The 14,342-nt window shown below is 57.6% G+C and overlaps 1 protein-coding gene across 3 annotated transcripts in view; it reads right to left on the minus strand.

The window, feature by feature from the left end:
• The window catches only part of CYB5R3 (cytochrome b5 reductase 3), a 24,800-nt gene extending 12,675 nt beyond the window's left edge, over positions 1-12,125 (minus strand). Inside the window, exons 1-2 of one of the 3 annotated variants that reach the window (XM_024127472.3) lie at positions 12,026-12,125; positions 2,743-2,874 (exon numbers count right to left, since the gene is read on the minus strand). In XM_024127472.3, coding sequence (XP_023983240.1) covers positions 2,743-2,874; positions 12,026-12,046 — 153 coding nt within the window. In that variant the 5' untranslated portion in view covers positions 12,047-12,125. Of the gene's footprint in view, positions 1-2,742; positions 2,875-9,453; positions 9,477-11,658; positions 11,697-12,025 lie in introns of those variants that run through there. The other 2 variants (XM_024127473.2, XM_055082758.1) reach the window with 2 other exon arrangements.
• Between the last annotated feature and the right edge of the window lie 2,217 nt (positions 12,126-14,342).

Below are 14,342 nucleotides of genomic sequence, written 5' to 3' on the forward strand. Positions count from 1 at the left end.
GCGCAGTGGTTAGGAATCTGCCTGCCAACGCAGGGGACACGGGTTCGAGCCCCGCTCCGGGAAGATCCCACATGCCGCGGAGCACCTGAGCCCGTGCGCCACAACGACTGAGGCTGCGCTCTAGAGCCCGTGAGCCACAACTACTGAGCCCCCGTGCCACAACTACTGAAGCCTGCGTGCCCAGAGCCTGTGCTTTAAAAAAAAAAAAAAAAAAAAAAAAGATCCCAAAGGGAGGCTGCCAGACAGCCCAGAAAATTCCAGGGACAGGAGGAAAGGATCCACCTCCGCCACAGCTTGAGAAGTGTCCTGGGGTGACAGAAACAGCTCAGGGATTGGGCCAGCAAAGTGGGGCAGAGCTGAGACAAGGCCCCACGTGCCCAGGCCTGGGACTCAAGAGAGGGGTTCTAGAAGCCAGTACACTAAACCCACCCCCACCCCGAGAAGTGGGACAGCATGAACGTGGCTGGGCTGTAGAGGGCAGGAGAGCCTTGCTGCCCAGGAGGTCACTGGGGCTGGCCATGGCCAAGACAGGGGGTGTACCCAGGGTGTGGTCAATGGGTGAAGGCCACTCCCCCTCCAGGGTGGGGCAGAGGCTGCTTAAGAGCGAGGCTGGGCTGAGGAAGGAGCCCAGTCTTGACTGGGGCCAGGGAGGCGAGCATCCCACAGTGAGCTGTGTCAGAGCTGGGAACCGAATCCAGTGCCCGGATTCCGACCTGGGCTCCGGAAGGCCCCTGTGAGGTCTCCCCTGCACCAGGTGCAGCAGGATGGTGGGTGTCGAGGGGCCGTTTGGAAGGCAGGCAGCTAGCTGTCCAGCACATGTTCACGCCCACACAAGGCAAGGTCCAGTGATGGACAGTGTTACCACCTGGAGGGGAGACGCCAGACCTCTCCAAAGGGACAGAGCATCGCTCTAAGCAGCACTGAAGCATGTGAGCCAAGGCAGGTGGCCTGGATCTCAGGAGAGACGGTGCCCAGCCACCACTTAGGACGCAGTGCTTGCTGGCGGCCAGTGGGCCTCTCTGCCCCACAGTCCAGGCCTGAAGCTGCAGAGACCTAGGGCCTCCCGCAAGTGGATCCCAGGATTATCAACTGGTCCTGGGGCTCAAGGTCAGAAACCCACGACTCTCAGAGCTGCGGGCAACCCCGCTGATCACCTGGTCCAGTCCCGTTCCGAGAGGGGCAGGGCCGACAGCCGGGACCCCTCCCTGTGCCACAGCAAAAGTATCCAGAGCAGGCCCACCTGCTGACCCACCACTAGGCTACAATGGGGGAAGGTAACTGCTAGCACGTGTGCCGCCTGCTCAATCAACGGGGCCTGGAGGGTCCACTGTGTGACATCCTTGTGACAAAATACCAGACAGTAGTCAAAAATAATGAATCAGCTTTGGGTTAGACGTGTAAAGGTGTCCATACTGTACAGCTGGGTAAAAACTCAGGTTATTAAAAAAGAAAAACTAAGTATACACACACCTGAACCTCCACACATCATGTACACAGGAATGTACTACCAGAAAGGCTCACGGTGACCCGTGAAGGGGACCCTCTGCAAAGGGGTTATGGGGGAGGGGAACATTCACACCTCACGAACAGGGCACATATAAATATGTGCTTTTATTTTATAAAAGTAAAATTTTTATAGCGAGCACATATAAATCATACATTACTTTGGGAATTAAAAAACAACAACAAAGAAAAAGAACTTTATAAAAGGAAAAGCTTTTAAAAGATTATTTCATTTTAGTAAGAAAAAATTGTGTATAAGATATATTGAGAGGATAAGTGTGGTCTCGTCTGGGAAGCAGTAATTTGTTTTTCTTTTTCTTTTCTTTTTGCCTCTCTCTGGTTTTCAACTTCTATGAAATCCTGGTACAAGTACAGTCACAGGAGCCCCAGCTCTCATGTAGAGCCCCGGTGCAGACCAGAGCCCAGGACTCAGGCTTCCGGCAAGTGACTGACTTTCTCTGCCCCATGACTCAGTTTTCCCTGTCACACCCCTCCTGAGGCAGCTGCGGTGGCCAGAAATAGCACATGGGAGGGGCTCTGATGAGAGAGAGTAAGGAGGGAAACAGCCTTACAGTGTGGGCGGCTGGGCAAAGGAGGGAGAGGATGGTTTTAAATCGTGATCAGAGGTTTGAAAAGGAAAAGCATTAAGTGGGGAGGGCAGGAGCAAGCCTGTCAGAGGCGGCGCAGGTGGAGCCACCTGAGATCACGAGATCAGCAGGGAATCTGACAGATGCAAAAGACTCTAGGGGCCTGGAGTAGGTGAGCCTGCGGGCAGGGAAGGAGGAGGGGAGGAGACCTTATCTTCAAGGAAGGGGCCCTTGGATGGGAGGCAGCTGCGATGACCACGAGGCCTAGGCCTAAGTCCTGTTCCTGCCCCTAACTCACAGTGTGACCTGAGTTACTCCTCTCTTGTCCTCTGTTTTCACAGCCATTAAATGGTTACTTGGACCCAAGAGTCCTTACGGGGTCCCTCCCAGTCTGACCTTCTGGGGAGTAGTGAGTGTGGTTCAAAGAACCAGCTCTGTGGGCAAAGACCTGAGTTCAAATCCCTCTGTCGCTTACTGGTAGCCTTAGAAAGGGAACCCCTCGCTTTCCCCATCTGTAAAACAGGCAGATAATGGGACCTACTTCACAAGGGGCCATGCCCTGAGCACACAGTAGGTGCCTGTGAAATGCTGTGATGCTGACAAGGACAGAGAGGTGCCCATGCCCCACGACCCCCTCCGGCCCCACACTGACCTCCTTGTCAATCAGCCGCAGCGGGTACTTGATGTCCGGGTTCTCGAGGGTGATGGCTGGGGTGGAGCGCTGGAACAGCTTCATGAGCAGGCTATACAGGAACCAGACTGGGGAGAGGACCACGTGGCCCAACTGAAACGAAAGGACAGACCCACGAGGTCAGCCTGCCCCCTGCCCTTCCTCCAAACACACCTCCGGGCCTCTCCCCTACCAGGAACGCCCTCTCCCCATCATGTTCTTTCAGGGAACCCCAGCTCCATTTTGGTGCCAGCTGGGAGAAGTTACAAAAATCAGACTCATGAAACCTATCACTGTGTTACTGAGTAGTTGGAAAAGCTCCATTTTCCCTGAGGAATGGGGACAAAGAAAGCTACATAACTGAGCATGTAGCCCTTTTCACTTTGGCTGCCAGGAAGCTCAGCATAAAGTTCCCAAGTACCTGTGCTTAATCTTGAGCACTGTGTATCTGTGCTCCCTCCCTCCCTCCCTTTAGTCAATTTCCCTGGCCCTATTAAGTGATGTCAAGTGCTAGCTCTATTTAGACAGACAAACCCCTGAGCCCTGGGGTTCTGCCTTCAGGTGGGAGGGGCAGCCGAGGCACTGAGCTAGACACTAGGAAGCTCTGCTCCTTGCTGGCTGTGTGACTCTGGATAAGTCCCTTCCCCGCTCTGAACTGAACGGGACCAGGTGATCTGCAAGGTCCCCTGAAGATCTGAGAGTCTACTGCTCAGCATCATGCAGAGCCCTGCACAGGGGTTATCCTCATGACAACCCTATGAGGTAGGCACTGTCATCACCACCACTTTGCAGATGAGGAAACAGCTCAGAGAGGTGAAGCAACTCACCCACAGTCACACAGCGGGCAGATGGGGAGCTGCAATTCAAACCTGAGTCCACCTGCCTCCCCAGTCACCCTCTTAAACATCAGGCCTCACCCTCATCATCACTGACCCTCTTGCATGGCTCTGAGAACCTCTTCCTTGCCAGCCCCCTGCCCCCCATATCGCAGCCTCACCAAGACCCTAGAGGCAGTTTGGATTTTTTAAAAACAGAGAAAACCCAAATCCCATGGCCAAATAAAACTGCTTAGGTTTACCTGGGGAGGACACCCTTGCAAAGAAAGACAACCAGCCTGCTGCTCTCTCTAGCTATTTTTGTCCCTGGGAAAAGCACTGAGCCTCCCTGCCCTGTTTCTCCATCTGTGAAATGGGGGTCATAAGCTACACTCTCTGGCTGTGAAGATGGAGATCAGCCATGGAAAATGGCTAACCCAGGCCGTCCCCCAGCAGGCACTTGACCTCACTGGGTATCTGTGTGCAGCAGCTACCCTTGGCCATCCGGAAGTCGAGTCCTGGGCAGCCTCCACTATCTGGACCACAAGTGAGACTCAGGAAGAAAACAACAACGGCCTCAAGACCGCTCAGACCAACCCTACGGCGGAGAACCTGGCAGACCCCACCCTAATCAGGGAGCAGCACAGGAAAGGGGCCAGCTGACACCGTGCACCTCCTGACAGGAAGCAAGAAGGGCCCAGCACAGCTCTGTGCCTTCCTTCAGGAGCACACAACCTGCCTCTAACACAAGGAAACACCGAGGGCCTTTCTCCGCGATAACTGGCACCACTCTTCAAAAATGTCAAAGCCATGAGAAACGAAGGCCGAGGAACAGGTCCAGATTAAAGGAGGCTCTGGTGGGTTGGAGGGTGCTCCCCTAAAACTCATGTCCACCCGGATCCTGGGGATGGAAAAGGGTTTTTGCACGTGTAATTAAACTATGGATCTTGAGATGAAATCCTCTTGGATTCCCCCGGTGGGCCCAGATCCCACGACAAGTGCCCTTCTAAGACAGCGGAGAAGACTCAGAGAAGGTTGTGTGAAGACAGAGACTGGAGTGATGTGGTGACACACCAAGGAGGCCAAGGACTGCTGGAAGTCACCAGAAGCAGGACGAGGAGGAAGGACCCTCCCCTAGGCCTCCAGAGAGCACGCCCTGCCAATACCCTGATTTCAGACTTCTGGCCTCCAGACTATGCAGGAATGAATTTCCATTGTTTTATGCTACCTAGTTTGTGGTAATTTATATGCAGCCGTAGGAAACGAATACAGTAAGTCCCCTACATATGAACGAGTTCCGTTCCAGAGCACGTTTGTAAGTCCAATGTGTTCATAAGTCCAACGAAGTTAGCCTAGGTACCCAACTAACACAATCGGCTGTATGGTACTGTACTGTAATAGGTTTATAATACTTTTCACACAAGTAATAAATCAAAAGCAAACAAACACAAAAAATAACCAGTTTTAATCTTACAGTACGGTACTCTGAAAAGTTCAGTAGTACGGTACAACAGCTGGCATCCAGGGGCTGGCACCGAGGGAACAGGCAAGAAGAGTTACTGACTGAGGAGGGACAGGAGGTGGGAGATGGTAGAGGTGAACAATCGTCAGCAACAGGAGACGGAGGGCGAGCTGCAGTTTCACTCACGCCTGACGTTGACGTCTTTCACTCACACACGTTCGCACCTTTGAAAGTTTGCAACTTGTAGGGGACTTACTGTACAGAGGCCAAAGAGACAGAACGACTGAATACAAGGTGTGCTTCTGAATTTGATTCTGGGCCAGGGGAAAAAAAACAGTTGTAAAAGACAACCCTGAGACAACAGGTGGCATATGCATGAAGGCCCACAGATTAGACAATAGCACTGTATCAGTGTTACATTCCTGATTTGATCATCGTCCCGCGATTACGCAAAAGAATGTCCTTGTTCTTAGGAGATAGATGTTGAAGTATTTAGGGGCAAAGAACCATCATATCTGTCGTTTACTCTCAAATAGTTTAAAATACACACACACAAAAAGTAAATATAGCAAACGTTAATATCTGGTATATCTTGGTGAAGAGTATATAAGGGCTCTTTATACATTCTTTCAACTTTACTGTAAGTCTGAAATTATTTCAAAATAAAAAGTGAAGAAGGGAGTCCACACTAGTGGTTCACATAGTGGGGTCAACAACCGAAAGTTCTCCCACAATACTGGTTCTCAAGAAAATTGTTTCACAGCTTGTTCACTCTCCCTCCCTAGTGTACCTCCCTGACTTTAGTTCTCACAGCAGATGACCGTGTGTATTCTTCTTATCATAACACTACAAATTCCCCTTTTTGCCTTGGCTGCCAGGAAGCTCAGAGTCACGTTCCTTGCTTGCATGGAGGCCTCTCTGCTTCCTTCGCAGGCCTCTTGAGGTAGCATGTTCTGCAGAGAACAGACCTGGAATGGGCCCCTGCCCTACTGGGGGTCAGGTGAGAAGATCCTCACCTCTCAAGGCCCAGCCTCACTGCTCCCTCCCTTCCCGGAAGCCCTGCCAGGACCCCTGACTCTATCAACTGGGGAGGACACTCTGGCTGAGTACCTGAGGCCTCTCTGAGCCTCGGTATCTTTGGCTATAGAAGGAAGGTGAGGGCCACCGCCTGGCCAACAGCCCAGGGGAGCTGGGATATGAGATGAGATGGGGGGCTGAGGTCACCGAAGGGTCTATAACCTGGGGAGTGTGGGCACGCACACAGGTTTTTCTACCACCCTCATGGGGCCACCATCACCCAGGAGACAGAATACCCAAATGAAGGAAGAGCAGAGGCACCGAGGTCCCACACCGCCTGGCCCTGCCCCCAAACCGGCCCAGCTGCTCACGCTGCCCAGCCGCAGCTTTGGTTACAGGCCTTTTGTTGGGCTCAGAACACCGTGCCTCTCCCACAGGCAGAGCCTCCAGGCTGGCTGCAGCCACGGCCTCGCCCCGCGGGGCCCCTGGTCTGTAACCAATGGGTCTAAACAGAAGGCCTGAGGGAGCTGGCCCCAGCGCACCCCTCCGGCCCGCACAGGGCCACACAAAGGGTCTCTGGCCACCTGCCCACTTAACCAGCACCTACCATGTCCTGGCCACCAAGTGGTATTTCACCCACCCTGGGTCGCATTTAAGGCCCGTTGGCAGCCCTGGACTCCGGGGTCAGGAGACTTGCGTTTGAGACCCAGCTCAGGACTTCAGGAGAGAATCTTCACCTCTCCATGCTCCATCTTCCTCAAGCTCATGAGGACAGTCCCACCTAGGGCTGGCGAGGAATCGAGGCTGCAAAAGGCCACGCGTGGAGCAAACTGGCCAATGTACCCGATCTGGCACTGCTCCAAGAGTGGGACGTGAATCCTCTGGCATAATCCTCACTTCAATCCTAGGCTATAGGTACCGTGATTACCATCAAGTTACAGATAAGGAAAGTCCATCCTCAGAGGACTCACACCCATTTCTCAGTGAGGTTAAGTGACTCGCCCATGGCCACGCAACCCAGGCCTGTCTAGCCCAACGTGTGGTTCTTCCCAAGCCACCTCCCAGGACAGATGCCCTGGAGCCACAGCCCAAATCCCCTCGCTCCAACACAGCCCAATCTCCCGGCTCCCGCAGTGAGGCCCCAGCTGCCCAGACTAACAGGCTGCTCCGCCACCCCCAACACTCAAGGCCCCCACTATCCAGTCACAAGCCTTTCTTGCCTTAGGCCTTTGCACACTCTCCCTTCGGCCCTGAATGCCCTTTCTTTTCCCTCATCCAACCACTCCCTATTCCACTGCCAGAGCCCAGCTCAAACGGCAGCTCTTACCCTCTAGCTAAGCAAGCCCTCAGCAGACTTCCGGAGCCCCCGCCCAACCTCTGCAAACTCCACGGGGAGGAGGGCGACTCGATGAGTCCTCTGCTCCAGGCCTCTCCCGCGTCAATCAGGGAAGCCACATCCATGGAGAACATTGTTTAGGGAAAAAGTTGAGTGAAGTTACATTTGCAGGAAATCACCATTGTTGGGAGTCCTGGAAATAAACTTAAACGACATTAAGAGCCCAAGTGGAGTTATGTCTGGTGCTCTCTGGAGTTTTATTTCCCCCCAGCACAGCCGTTTAAGTGCTCCGCCAAGTTTAATAACTAAGACCCCCTGGCCTGCACCTCGCTTCACAGCCTGCAAAGCACCTTCCCTTCCATTTCCTCACCGACCCTCAGCACTGGGAGACCGGCCAACTGCATTCTTCATTTGACAAACGAGGAAACTGTGGCTCAGGGAGGCCCAGGGTGGAGTCTGGGCTTCGGTTCCCAATTTTCTGTCGCGCACCCCAAATCTCTCACCTGCCCCAAATGCCAGCCCATGGTTATGTGCTGAGCCGTGAAAAAGACTCATTTGTCAACAGTTCTGAAGACGAGTCCTCGACACTGGCCTTGGCCCTTACACAGAACTTGCAGATCCCAAGGTGCCAGCTTCGTGTGCCCTGGATGCCAGCCCTGGGCTCAAACGGCTGGGCCAGGTCCCCACGTGAGGTCACAGCCGATGCGCGACGGCAGACCCAGGAACGCGGGGGACCTGGTGTCTCATCTCTAGCGCTCAGAGCAGAGACACTCACTCAGTAAATATTCGTGGATAAATTCACGAAGGGACAAGAACAAGGCCCTGCACTGCAGTCTCTCTCTGACTTTTCTTACTTTGTCTGAAAGTTTCAGCAACCAGGACAAGAGACCAGATGCCTCCAGGGGGAGGGTGGGGCTCGGCCCTCCATGGCGAACAGGGCTGAGGGGTTGGATCCTGAATTCCTGGCTGTTTCCACACCTGCTGGGCACACCTACCTCCCAGAGGTGTGGTGGGCCTGGAGCCGCTGCTGGAAGGAGCTGTGCCTGTGAGTGGTGGATAATGTGAGCGGCCTTCCTTCCTGTCCCCGTGCCGACGCGACACTCTCGTATCTCACACAGTCCTTGAGCCCGGGACGCAGGCGCTATGGCCACTCACTTCAGTGAGGACACTGAGGCAGGGTAAGAACTGGAGTCCAGCTCGGTCCGTGCGCTGAGCCCCAGCCCTGCACAGTCCCTCTGCATCTGCGGACAGTCTGGCCACTGGGAGAGCAAGGGTGGACTTTGTACAAATTCCTCTCTGGGAGGCAGCTGTGAGCCGACCCTCACTGTCAGTCAGTCCTTCAGGTCACAAACCCCAGCGGGCACAGCTGCCAGGGCCCGTGTGGGATGCGGCAGACACAGGTCAGGGGACCCCGTCCCTGGGGAGCTCAAGCCAGTGTGGGAGATGGACACAGGCAGAGAAAAGGGTGCCATGGAAAGGCGAAGCTTCGTCTCTGGAAAACTGGAGGCTTTACCAGACTCACAAGGGGTTGGGATGCCCTGTTCCCGGTCCAAGGCACCACTCCCACCCCTGCAAGCAGTGGGCAGAGTAAACAGGAGGCAGGAGGCCAAAGCCAAGGTCCCACCCCAGCTCCTCCTCAGCTGTGCTGCTCACACACACACACACACGCACACACACACACCACGTCACCCCAGCTCCCCAGGGGACAGCTGCTTCTCCAGGCCTTGACCTGGTGCCCCATAGGCCACACTGTGCCCACCAGGGAACCTACCACCTGCCTTTCCCCACCTCTGATAACACAGGAAGGGGAGAGGGAAACGGGGTGCCAGAGTCCCAGGATGTCTCCAGGGAGCCCCCAGCTCACCCACCACAGCCGAGGGGCTGGGCAGCCCTACTACCCCCGTGTGGCACCCAGCCAGCTGCTCACTCCCTGGAACTCCCCACCGGGACCCTGCCATCCACTCTACCCAGGTCAGGTCTGGGTGGCCAAAGGGACCTGCCAGGACCCCCCAGCTGGCAGGCCCGCTCCTCCCCAGCTGCCAGCCCCCTGTGCTGAGGCTTACCTGCCCGCCAGCTGTCCGGCTGGGATCTGCGTGTCCACCTCCCTCATGGCCCCCTTCTCGGGAAGTAGGAGCAAGTGGGAGGGAGTGGAGGAAGCTCTGCAGCGAGGGGCTCCTGGCTCGGCGCTTCTGGGAAAGGGAACCCAGGAGGAGGGGCAGGCGGACAGTGGAGCTGCCCTCCACAGGGGAGACCCAGCCCTGCTTCCCAGGGGCTGGGGCTCTGGACCATGGACTAGGCACAGAGCTGCCAGGGGCAGGGGAAAAGCCTTGGACTCTACCTGTGGTGGCGGCCTGTCAGGGTCCGCTGAGCACTCACAACTGTGCGGGGGGAGGGGAGCCAGAGTCGGGGACGGCAGGCTAAGCCCCCAACATACCCCCAGGTGGCTGGCAGGTTCAAGTGCCAACCCCTCGGCGTCCCCGCTTCCGGTGTGTGGGAGGAGGCCTCTCTCAGGGCCTGCACGTCTCAGATAAGATGCCTGGTGCCCAGAGCCCGGGCTGGCCTCCCGCGGACTGCGTGCAGCCGCTGTGCCAGGAGGCCTGCCTGGGGTCTGCTCCGGGTATCTGGGCTCAAGTGGGGACCCCGGCAGGGCCCACGAGGAAAGGGCAATCCTGCCACCCTTTGGAGAGAGGAGGCTTAGGAGTCGGTGAAGGTCTCCTGACGCTGGGACGGGGCTCTGCCCCTCATAGAGGGGCTACAAGGGGTCCTTGGCTACTCGGCCAAAACACTGAGCAGCCAGATCCTGGGGACACAGAGACAAACCCAACCAACACGGCTAGAAGGTGAGAAGCACTGTGGGAAAACAGAAGGGGCGGGGGTCTGGGTTCCGGTCCGGAGGCTGAGCAGTGAGGGAGGAAGGGGATTTCTGGGAACACAGTCAGGACGTTACGCTGAGCTGGGGTGATGCCCCCAGGCTTGCCGTGGGCAAAGCTGCCCCCTGGGCTGAACGTCACCCAGAGTCCTGGGCTGGGCCACACATTCACAAGGCAACACCCAGGCCAAGAGGCCTTCTGCCGAGTCCCCAAGGGGGAGCCCCACAGAGCCGGAGGGAGGAGGTGGAGGAGGAGGCCAGGCAAGAGGCTCTGGGCCTAATCCGCCCAGTGGCAGCCCTCCCCAAGTGCCCCCAGCCAGCGCCCAGGCACCCGCGTGTATGGGCGGGGACTGCCCTCTGGCCACAGCCTCAACGTGGAGCGCAAGCCATGCACCACCACTGTGGCTTCTGAGAAATCTGAAAGGCCCAAGGGCGAAGGAGGGCAGCCCTGGGCCGATCCAAAGTGACAGCATGACGATGGACTTTGCAGCTCCACAAGTTCAGACTCCGCCAGCCCGGCCGGTGGCCAAGTCTGAGAGGCATTTCTTCATCTGTAAAATGGGGCCAACGGCTGGGGCCTCTCAAGTTTGCTGGGTTAAGAGAGACCAGAGAGCCTAGCTTGCAGCCCACGGAGGGGGCCCAGGGGCTGTTGTCGGTAAAAACTCTGCGATCCAGCAACACCGCACGTGCGCACACGCACACACACTCCACACGCACACCCACTCCACACGCACACACACACGCACACACCCACTCCACACGCACACACTCGCAGGTACTCACGGTCACAGTCCCGCACACCTGCTCGCTCTTTCACTGTCACTCACCCCCATACACACTCCTGCACACGTACACGTCACACCCACACACCCGGTCACACACACGCCCTCACAAACTCACACTCACACGTACGCGCTCCCTCCTTCACACTTCACACGTGTTCAGTCGCACGCACACTAACTCACACGCAGCGGCACCGGCCACGTTCACCCCCGCACTCGCTCAGCACTCGCGCACACATCCGCACTCCGCCGGCCGGGCTGAAGAGGGCGAGGGCGGCGTTGGCGGCGGCGGCGGCGGGCGGCGGGCGGCGGCGGCGGCGGCGGCGGGCGGGGCGCCCCGAACGCGTGGCCGCCCGCCTCCGGGTGACGCCCCACGGCCGGGAGGGCTGGGCCCGGGGGCAGAGGCCCGGGCGTGAATCACCGCCGCACGGGGACCACCCGGGCGCGGTGGGTGGGGTGGGGCGGGGCCGGGTGGGGTCCTGCGCCCCGCGTCCGAGCCCGCCCCCCCGCCCCTAGCGGCCGGGCGCAGTCGGCGCTGCCCGAGACGGGGGTCCGGCGCCCGCCGGTCCGCAGCGACGCCCCGGGCCCGCGGCAGCCGGCGTCCCCTCCCCGCCTACCGTGCTCAGCTGGGCCCCCATGGTGGCGCCGCTCTGCGGTTGGCGGCGGCGGCGGCGGGCGGCGGCGGCGGCGGCGGGCGGGGCGCCCCGAACGCGTGGCCGCCCGCCTCCGGGTGACGCCCCACGGCCGGGAGGGCTGGGCCCGGGGGCAGAGGCCCGGGCGTGAATCACCGCCGCACGGGGACCACCCGGGCGCGGTGGGTGGGGTGGGGCGGGGCCGGGTGGGGTCCTGCGCCCCGCGTCCGAGCCCGCCCCCCCGCCCCTAGCGGCCGGGCGCAGTCGGCGCTGCCCGAGACGGGGGTCCGGCGCCCGCCGGTCCGCAGCGACGCCCCGGGCCCGCGGCAGCCGGCGTCCCCTCCCCGCCTACCGTGCTCAGCTGGGCCCCCATGGTGGCGCCGCTCTGCGCTCGCTCCGCTGCCGCCGCCGCCGAGACCGCCGCGCTCCGAGCCAGCCCCCCGGCCGCGTCACCGAGGAGGAGGGGCGGGCCCGAGCGCGGCCCAGTCGGGGCGCAGGGGCGGGAGGCCGAGCTCGAGGCCCGGCTCCGCCCCCCCCCCGCCCGCTTCCGTCCGCGGGGAGAGGGTTGAAGGGAGAGGGGTCGTTGGAACGCGAGGCCGGCCGCCGGCGCAGTCGCCCCGGTAGCCTGCGGCGGGGCTCTGACCCGCTGTGTGGCCTCGGGTGGGACGCTGGCGGTCTCTGGGCCTCGTTTGCCATCCTAAAGGGGAGAAGATGGCGCCCCCCATTGATAGGATCTCAAATAAAATCCGGAAACTCCATCGCGGCCTCCAAGGCCTGCAGGAGGAAGCCCCGCTTGGCCTGACCTCAGCCTGCGCCCCTGAGCACGTTGCTGGGCCTCACAGGCCTTCTTGTTCCTCAAACTGCTCGGCTTGGTCCCACCTCCAGGCCTTTCCCTCTGTCTGGAAGACCATCCCCAGCTGCCTCAGAGTCAGCCCTGGCTTCTTGCTTCGGCATCTGGTGAGATGGTCCGTCCTCAGCAAGGCCTTCCCTGACTCCCTCTCCAGGCAACCTCTTGTGGTCTTCCTGGCACTTAGCATTGAGCTAAAGTCACCGTTTGTGTTTCTTCAGGGATGGTCTGCCCCCAGCCCCACCCCATCACAGTGGACTGTGGGCTTCCTGAGAGCAGGACTCTGCTTTGAAGTCCCCTGCCTGCCTGGAACCTAGCACAGAACATAGAGTATCATATAGTAGGTGCTCAATAGATACTTGTTGAATGAGTGAATTCAACAGACAGTGGGCAGGTGCCTGCTCTGTGTACGCCCATGCTGGCCCGCCAGGGCTCTCTGGCCTTGAGTGCAAAGGAAGTAATCAAATAAGAAAGCTTAACTTCAGCATGTGCAGCCAGTAAGTTCTCATTGCTAGGTGCTTCCTAGGCCACCCACGGCACAGGTGCCCTCTCCAGAGACACCTTCCACAGAGGCCAGGGGAGCCACAGACCACCCTGAACCTCAGCATTTCCCCCAGTCACTTCCGATTTTCTCCGTGTTCTTTGTTACACCTGGATTCATGATGGTTATCACGAATGTGGATGTCTGATGTTGGATTTTCTTCTCGTGAAATTTGGAGGTGACGAAGTTGGCTTTCTCCTTTTAATCATCACCTAAATGGCCTTAAATAAACAAAACTTAAATACTATTTAGACTAAGGCTATAAATGCTAGTCCAACAAACAGTCCTAAAAAATCACAATTAGGATGGAATCTATTTTTTCGTCTTGTCATTTAAATTATTACATGCACTTGTAGACTCAAAAAGGAAATAGCTTTCCTCCTAAAGTTATCATGCTGTTGTTGCCTCTCTTAAGATCATATTAACTGTCCATTTCTTTTCTTATTTATCTGTCTGAACCTTTTCATAATTGTTGCAGTATATAAGATTAACATTATAACAATATAAATTATTGAAGCATTTTGCTCTCACTACAGTAAAAGCTGTTGTGTTTACACCTCACCCCACTGAAACACTCCAGTGTGTAAAGCACAAAAGGAGTTTTCACTCCTGGTTACATCTGGAAGCTTCCCTACAAAGTATCCCGCCTGCCAGGCTTGGCCTCGCATGAGGGAGCTGTGGTCCAGTTTCTTTGGAGAGGGGCAGGGTGGAGTTCTCCTCAAACTCCGGGAGCTGCTCACCTCCTGTATATGACTGTAGGGTGGCCCCAGGGGCAGAGTGTTGGTGGGTGAGGGAGAGCGGGGAGAAGAGCCAGAGGTGACATTGGTTAGGTGGCCCATTCCTGCTCTTGGGACTCAGACCAAGTGGGGAGGGTTCAGCTGCCAAATTCACTGTGTGACCACAGGCCAAGACCTTCCCCTCTCTGGGAAAGGGTCAGGCAACAAGGTCTTTAAGACCCCTTCTACCTCTGATATTTTATTCTGGGTGGGTGCTCCTTCAGACTTTTTATTTGGAAAAATGTCCAATGTACAGAGAAGTTGCAAGACTAGTACGATGGGGCTTCCCTGGTGGCGCAGTGGTTGGGAGTCCACCTGCCGATGCAGGGGACACGGGTTCGTGCCCCGGTCCGGGAGGATCCCACGTGCCGCGGAGCGGCTGGGCCCCGTGAGCCATGGCCGCTGGGCCTGCGCGGCTGGAGCCTGTGCTCCACGGCGGGAGAGGCCACAGCGGTGAGAGGCCCGCGTACCGCAAAAAAAAAAAAAAAAAAAAAAAAAAAAATAG

This window comes from Physeter macrocephalus, unplaced genomic scaffold (genome assembly GCF_002837175.3).
Source record: "Physeter macrocephalus isolate SW-GA unplaced genomic scaffold, ASM283717v5 random_267, whole genome shotgun sequence".
Lineage (NCBI taxonomy): Eukaryota > Metazoa > Chordata > Mammalia > Artiodactyla > Physeteridae > Physeter > Physeter macrocephalus.